This window comes from Fukomys damarensis, unplaced genomic scaffold, assembly GCF_012274545.1.
Source record: "Fukomys damarensis isolate Sample0158 unplaced genomic scaffold, DMR_v1.0_HiC HiC_scaffold_14, whole genome shotgun sequence".
NCBI lineage: Eukaryota > Metazoa > Chordata > Mammalia > Rodentia > Bathyergidae > Fukomys > Fukomys damarensis.
This window is the reverse complement of record NW_022900926.1, coordinates 32,474,777-32,483,128: the sequence shown is the minus strand read 5'-3', so window position 1 is coordinate 32,483,128 and position 8,352 is coordinate 32,474,777. Positions and strand designations below refer to the sequence as shown.

Below are 8,352 nucleotides of genomic sequence, written 5' to 3'. Positions count from 1 at the left end.
TTTTTTTTTTTGGAACCAGGGATCAAACTCTGGACCTTGAACCTGTGAGGCAGGCACAGCACTACTGAGCTAAATCCCCAGCCCTGGGGATACTGTTTAACAAGGTGACATAATTTGAGATTGATGTTTGTGCCAACATCAACTATTGATCCTTTTTTACAAGCAATAAGATTTATTTTCTATGTTTTCGTTATCATCTGTTTAATTAGATAATTTGTAATCCCAACTTAGACCTTGTGTAATATTTTGTGCTTTTTTCAAAACATGTTCGTGCTGCTACACATTTTCTATTCTCCTTTCTCCTAAGGCAGGTGATGAAAATTTAATGCAGGAAGTAAACCAGAATTTGGCTGAGGAGGTAAGGACTGCTGCCTTTTACAGATGCTTTCTAACTGCTCACAGTGTACTCTCTGATGGTGACAGGTGGCCTTATGTTCTTTTCAGGCTGGTCTGAACATCACTCACGTCTGCCTTCCTCCAGACAGCGGTGAAGATGAGGTAATGTCACCCAGGCACTCACTCATTTTTCTCTCTTTAGACCTTGTTGACCTGTTAGCATTTCCCACCTGTGGCAATATGAGGTCAAGCTTTTTCCTGTGACCGAAATTTCAGGGGGAAGAGGTCACTTTCCCCCTAGTGCCATACTCGTGGATCTCTGTCCCTTGAAGACCTGAGCTGTGGCTCAATGACTTTGGCTATTTCTTCAGCTGTCACAGTAGCGTCCTAGAGTGAAATTTTCAGGCAGTGGGTATCTGAGGACCTGGCTCGGCTCTTGCTCTGTCCTGACACAGGTTCTTTGTCCTCAGGTCACTCCTTTGGCATCTCTAGGTCACAGTAACCCTGGCAACACAATAAAGGACCCAGGATAAAATGATGTTCAGGGCCCTTTCCAGGCTAATGTTCTGAAACTCCTTCAGTGGCATTTTGGGGCAGCTGAAACAAAGATACCCATAGATTTTCTTTTGGTGCTGTTCCAGGTAATCTGGTTATGTACCAGGTGTCACGGCAAACATGGGAGAAGCAAGTAGGGAAGAGGCTGGACCACATGCCGTCATCCCAGTGCTGGGGCCTGGCCTGCTGTGGTTAGCTTTCCTCTGACTGCTGTGGCAGTGAGGATTAGGAAAGGATTTGTGAGATGGATGGCATCAAGTGACAGAATCTTAAATTATAGAGGAGTTATTTTCTCAGCACGATTGAAGTTTGGAAGCTGGCAGTCTCTGGTAGGTAGCATCACACAGTCAGTAGAAGCTCAGCTCCTTTTAGTTCCTTCCTTCTGCTGCTCCCCTACCTCTGCCTTTATCTCCTCTCCACTACAGCGGAACCAACTCTACCTGTCACACCACGTTCTTTCTAGCCAGTGTCAAATAAAAAGTAAATCATGACTTGGTAAGAAGAGTTGTTCAAAAGGAGTATTTTAGGGCATGGAGAAGAACTCATGCTGGGGGAGGGGAACCACAGTAGTCCCTGCCTGTCCAGGGGAGAGGACCCAAGACACCCAGTGGATGCCTGAAACTGCAGATAGCACACAGCCTGTGTTTGTGTGCAGCACTTCGAGGCTTCTCTTCGGCACGCCAGGCCCCAGCATCACTGCTCTGCCCCTCAGGGCTGTTACTGAGTAAGGCTACTTGAACACAAGTACTGGCATACCAACCACCACAGCTTGTCTGATAACCTGGACGGCTACTGAGTGACTAGGGGGCTGGTCACATACAGTATGGACGCACTGGACAGAGAGAGATGGCACACGCCCAAGCAGGAGTCAGCGGGGTGGCCCTAGAGTTCATCGTGCTACTCAGAGTGGCACACAACTTAAAACTAATGAATTGTTTATTCTCGGAACTTTCCATGTAGTGTTTTTATAGTGGTTGACTGAGAACAACTGAAACCTTGGAAGGTGACACCACAGATCGTGACGACTCATATTACAGCAGGGAGGATGCTCTGAGTGCCCCACCTGCAGTCCTCTCCAGTTAGGCGGAGGGGATTTTTTTTTTTTTTTTTTAATTACAGGGAGGAGTAAATAAGACTAGAAAGGGTTTGTGGAATGGAGGATGGATGGAGGGGCCAGCAGATCAGATAACAGTGTTTCCTGAAGCCAACAGAAGGGGCTGTCTGCTCACACAGGCTAAAGGTGGTCCAAAGTTCAAAGACTTGGGGGAAAGAAGAAGCTTGACAAGTTTGTTTAACGAGCATTTCATTCTGATTACTCTGGGAGCAAGCAGCTTAGCCAAACATTTCTAAGAAGCAGAGTAGGCATTTGTAGTCTGTATTTTGCCTATGTCTTATGTAGACCATGAGTTTTATCCAAGCCCTACAGTAAAGGTGATTTTTTTGTAGCAAACAGAGGTTGGTGTAGGGTTCTGAACCTTCCCTCTTTTCTGGGATCATAGGGTTCAGTGAAGTTCTGTCACTAGCGAGGAGAAGGAAAGATAAAGACAGGTTCCTACCCTCTTCCCTTTAAGGATATTTCTTGAAAGTCACAATTTGACCCCCATTCCATTGGGTCCAACCTAATTGCCTGGCCAACTGCAAGGGAGGCTGGGAAATGTAGTTTTTATGCCAGACGGTCTTAGTTCATTATCAGAGAAAAACCCAGGGATTATTACTAAGCAAGAAAGGGCACTGGATAGTGGACTGTTTCTGCCACACTTGCTGTTTTTAGTATGTAACAAATGTAACCTGCCAACGTTAACAGAATACAAAGAAATTTGTCCTTTTGCAGGATACCCACTGCTTGCAATAGAATGTGCATTTAGGTGGGAGATAGGGTCTTGCTATGTAGCTCAGGCTGGCCTTGAACTTGTAGTGATATTCCTTTCTCTGTCTCTTAAAGTGCTGTGATTTCAGGTGGGTATCACCACCAATTTACATTTCTTTAGGTTGTTTTTGCTACTGGAAGTGATAGCCCTATGCTTTTTTGGGGGGGGGGGTACCAGGGATTGAATTTGGGCCCTTGCACTTTTGAGGCAGGTGGTGGAACCACTGAGCCAAATCCCCGGCCTTTTTTTTTTTTTTTAGTGAGAAATCATTCCCCCAGTTTTTCTTGGTTGAAATTCTGAGAAAGTAAATCAGTACAATGCTACTTTGAACAGTATCTTACCTAGGTACAAGTAATAATGGTTCTCTCCCTTCCTTTTGACCTCGTAGATGTCACAGCCTGTGACAACCCTGATCCCCAGTCACTTAATCTGCTTTGTTTTTCTTCACATCATTGTCCACTTCCAGAGCTTATATTATTAGTTTGATGAGGAGTGCTCTTCTACATTAAATTACCCATTCTCTGAGGGCAGTGTTACAGCTGTATTTCCTTTACTTAGAACTAGCACAAAGTAGGTACCTGAAGCGTACTTATTGGATGAAAGAATGCCAAGTGAATGAAACAAAATTTTCTTTCTGATTTGTTATGTCAACTATCATTTCCCTCCCCTACCAAGTAGTAATACCATAGTGACTTTGCTAGGCAAAGAACAAAAAAGGAAAACCAACCCTTCCTCCAGGTAAGATCTAGATGCATAGGCCAAAATATTCTTACCTTTGAGGAAATTTTATTTAGTGAAATGAGCAAGGATCTTATCTCCTTGCATAAAATAGGGATTAACAGAAAGAGGAGAAAACTTGCTTCTTGAGAGAATATGTATACCTTCATTAGCAATTACACATGGGCTTCCTACGTTGTACTTTGGTCTTTTTTATTCCTTTTAAACTGTTCTGACGTTTCCCATCACAAGGAGCTATGTTTGCTTCAAGTTTTCTCTTCCTAAGGCCTTGGAAAGGGTTTCTCTGTGCCATTCAAATCTGGAAACCTGAGGGCCTCAGGGACAGATGCCATGGTCTGTGCATTACTTTTCTTTTGTTGCTGAGACAAAATACCTGACTCCCAAAGTTAAAGGGGAAAGGTCTATTTAGCTTACAGATCATAGAGGTTTCAGTCTGTAATCAGCTGGCTCCAAGGAAGGGTGGCAGAAGGGTAACAGTTCATGGTGGCAGAAGATAGCAGAAGCAACGAGAAGGTCTTAACCTTCCTGCCCCTTTTATCTTATCCAGACTGCTTAGGGTGGGTAGCACTCGTAGCCTCAATCCTCATGCTCTCCAGCCTAACATTGCACTATGAATCAGTCACACATTTTAGATCCAGCTACCTTTGAAAAGCCCCGCCTAAGACTGTGTGAGGCTTTGTTGGGCCATCAAAACACAAGCCATAATCGTCGGGAAGCTTTAGTTGAACCCATGGCATTTCAGGCACCTAATTGGAATGCTTGAGATTCATGCCTCCTGGCCTCCCTGAAAAATAACTGGCAGTGTGTTTGGGTTAAAATATATCCATGACAGGGAATTGTCTTTTGTCTAGCTAAACTATAATAACTCGTGAGCTCTAGTTTTGTTGTTTTGTAAAGCAGTAAGTATGAAGTCACTAAAAAATTCAGTCAGTTTGTTTGGGATTTTTATGAACATGAGAGAAAGAGGAAACAGACTTCTTCATTGTGCTTTATACCAATGACTTCAAGAAAGAGTAAAAAGAAACTGTAGCAGATGCATTTTTATAAATCTAGTTTTTAATATAAAGCTTCTTTTGTTTGACCTCATTTTAACTGTAGATTATAGATGAAATCTTGAAGATGAATGAAGATACCAGAGTACATGGCCTTGCCCTTCAGATCTCTGAGGCCTTGTTTAGCAACAAAGTGCTCAATGCCTTGAATCCAGAAAAAGATGTGGATGGGTAAGAAAATGTGAAAGAATACAATCAACCCTTATTACAAGATCACTTTTTCTGCTGTTTTTTTTTTTAATTCTTTCTGTTTTTTCCATTATGTTAATAATTAGGAGATGAAAGGAGCCATTTTAAATTTTTCAGGGGTTTGAGAACTTTTAAAACTCTGTGTTTGGAAGCTGCTATCTTGGAAAGTACATGAGCCCTTTTGTAGTGGTTAGGCGCCATTTTGGAAAAAATCTTATTACACCATCACATGCATTTAACAAGTTTCTGTCTTAACAGAGTCTTTCTGCAGCTCTCCTTTTCTTGTAGTTTTTCCTTGGTAACTTTACCAGACCAGAGAAACCTGAGACCTGGCTTCCCTAACAGTACTTGTTCTGTTTACTTCCAGGCCAGTTGAGAAAAAACCAAGCAAATACTCTTATTAATAACACAAGACTTTATTTGAAATTTGAGGCAGGGATGGGGAAAGATCATTAAATATCAGATGCTCTGTCTGTTGAGGGATCAGCATGTTTCCTGAGGATTAAAAACCCCATTTTCTGCTGGGCATGGTGGCATATGCCTATAATCTCAGCCCTTGGGAGGCTGAGGCAGGAGGTTCACCACCAGTTCGAGGCTTGCCTGGGCTCATAGTGAGTTGAAGGCCAGCCTGAATTACATAACAAGACCCTGTCTCCAAAAAAAAAAAAAAAAAAAAAATCGGCCAAGGATTTAGCTCAGTGATGCCACTGCACAAGGTTCCAAGTTCGATCCCCAATACCAAAAAAGCAAAATAAAGCAAAGCAAAACAAAAAAACATTTTCCTATATGGAAATATAGGAAGTATTTTGTATTGCAGCTAAAAGGAACACAGATATATTTGGGATTATAGAGTTGTAAGAAAAGTGATAATACATCCCAATCTGGTATACCCTTCAGGGACTGCATTGAGAGCTGCAGTATCACTGAGACATCCCATCTTCTATCCATTCTGTTATCACACCTTGGTAGTCCCAAGTGCAAGTTAAAAAGTTGTCATGAGAACTGGGAGTGTAGTTCATAGCAGAGTATGTGCTTACCAGGCCCCGAGTTCAGACGCTGCACTGCACAGACAAAAAAGCTGTCGAAAATCTCTAATCCTATAGTAAGTAGACTCACCATAAAGAGAGAAGCCCTAATTAATGAGAACACGTCCAGAACCTGAACATGCGAAGTGATCACTTTATATCTTTCATAAAAGGAGAGAAATATTGAAGACTTTTATAAATGTCTTTATTTTGGTACTAATCTAGACTGAGACCATCACATTAGGCTACATAATTACATGGAGTGCTTTGTGCTACATTTGAACAAGGAAAGGCACAGAGACCAACTAAAGTACATGGTCACTCAGTTTTGTTCCTCTTGATTTCCCAAGAACATGCATACAGAGGTCATGTGGGGTTCTGACCTGTGAATCCCAAGTTTTTCTGGGTCACTGCAGATTTGCAGGCTGGGTTCCAGGTTTTGGAAGTGGACTGCATGGTTACAAGTGTGCCTTTCCACTGCAGTCCATTGTGCCCCCTGGAGTTGTGGCGTAAAGCCCAAGGGGCTTAGGGCTGGCCCTGGTGTGTGCTAGAACCTGCACACCCAGAGTAGGGACCAGAGTAAAGTTTATTGAGGGGCTGCTCTCAGAAGCTAATGGCATTTACTTCCTGCTTACTCTTTGATTCTTTAATATAGTCTTACCTGTAGATCAAATATTGACATGGACGTTATTTCGGGTTACTACATGTAAATTACTCTCGAGTGACTTTTGACTGGGTTTTCACTGACTTTCTTCCCTACTTTCTGATTCAGAGTGACCGATGTAAACCTGGGAAAGCTGGTGCGTGGGGATGCCCACGAATGTTTTGTTTCACCTGTTGCTAGAGCTGTAATTGAACTTCTTGAAAAATCAGGTATGGTGCTCCTTTGCAAATGCTATTTTCTGTTTATTGATATTTGTGTCCTTTTTAAAATAAAGATTTGTTTCTGGAAGGTTCTGATTAAAGCACAGAAGTGATATGGATGTGTTGACTTTCTTTTTTTCTGGTTTTCTTATGAGAGATAACAAATGATTTACTAGAAACTTTCTAGTAAGATGGACTATTATAATCTGAAGGAGAAATTGGTAAAGATGATTGTCAGCCTGTTTTAAACATTTTCAGTTTCTCCCATGAAACAGTCAGAATAACCACAGCGAAAAATGTTTCTAGCTTCAACTTCTTAACTGTGTCACTGTGTAGGTCTAGATAATACTTACATTCTAGACTGAAAGGAAAACGAGATGTCTAGAACACAAACACCTAGATTGGGATTTATCAGGAAGCAGAGTCTTTTCATTTGTCACTATTCAATTTCCACCCTTCTCCTTTTGACTGCATTTTCATACCAGTGAAATAGAAATGAATAAAGATTTCTTCCTTGCTTATTAAATTTAATTAATAAATGAGTACTGAGTATCTCATGTGTTTAAGGACTTTCTAGCTGATGACGTAAAAGTTCAATTGACTGTAATATTTTTCTACTCATTTTATTGTTTTTTGGTACTGGAGATCAAACTCAGGACCTTGTGCTTGTGAAGCAGGCACAGCCACACTGAGCTAAAACCTCTGCCTTTTCTACTCTTAATTTGCATAGAAAATAGGCAAATGCCCCTCCTTTCTACCTGAGTATGCAATAAACAAAAATTTTAAAAATAGATAGCAACAGTGTATTAAGATTAACTTTCAGGAATACCCTTTGGCTAACCATTCAGCTAAAATCTCCAAGGTAGTCCATATATAGAGTGTTTCGGTTATCAGGCAGGACCATGGTTTTGAGTCACGTCCTCAGTATGTGTTGTAGTAATGTGCTGTAGAAAGAAACTCAGCAAAAACATTGGAACCCAGAGATTTGAAAAGAGAATTGTGGTTCATTGCAGTGCCCCACTGTAATAGTAGTGATAGCCACTTTAGGTTGTTGCTGCAAACGTCAAGTCTTAAGAGTATTTTTATTAAATTAAAACTGAATGAGAGAAAAGCTTTGATTATAATATTAAATGTTTATTTGATTGTTAGGCATCAGCTTGGATGGGAAGAAGATCTTGGTAGTGGGAGCTCATGGATCTTTGGAGGCTGCCCTGCAGTGCCTGTTCCAGAGAAAAGGATCCATGACAATGAGCTCCCAGTGGAAAACACCTCAGCTTCAAAGCAAGGTAAAGTTTCTGTGGGAAACATGCAACCTTGAGTGCTTATGTTAGAAATGAAGGAAGACTATAAATGTATAAGCTAAAGATTTAACTTCAGATGTTAGAGAAAGAACAATAGAAAATCTCAATGGAGGAAAATAATAGAATGCAGATTTTAATGAGAAAGCAAATATATGTGAACAATTCTCAACAAATTCAAAGGCTGGTTCTTGGAAAAGACTGGTGAAATAAACACACTGCTAGCCAAAATAAGACAAAGGACACCAACAATAATAGGGATGAACAAGGAGACATATTCACAGAAATAATTTTTAATAAAGAAATATGCATGTGTTATTCTTATAAATTTGAAAATTGGTACGAAATGAAGACTTTCCTTGAAACATCTCAATTTACCACGTGGATTTAAATAAAACCATAGACAAATCCATTTAAGATTGTTAAT

General features: G+C 40.9%; 1 protein-coding gene across 1 annotated transcript in view; it reads left to right on the top strand.

Annotated features, from left to right (window-relative positions):
- Mthfd1l (methylenetetrahydrofolate dehydrogenase (NADP+ dependent) 1 like) overlaps window positions 1-8,352 on the top strand; it is a 186,607-nt gene that overhangs the window by 1,281 nt on the left and 176,974 nt on the right. Inside the window, exons 2-6 of the mRNA XM_033763312.1 lie at window positions 308-358; window positions 445-498; window positions 4,596-4,720; window positions 6,536-6,636; window positions 7,777-7,913. Coding sequence (XP_033619203.1) covers window positions 326-358; window positions 445-498; window positions 4,596-4,720; window positions 6,536-6,636; window positions 7,777-7,913 — 450 coding nt within the window. The 5' untranslated portion in view covers window positions 308-325. The remainder of the gene's footprint in view (window positions 1-307; window positions 359-444; window positions 499-4,595; window positions 4,721-6,535; window positions 6,637-7,776; window positions 7,914-8,352) is intronic.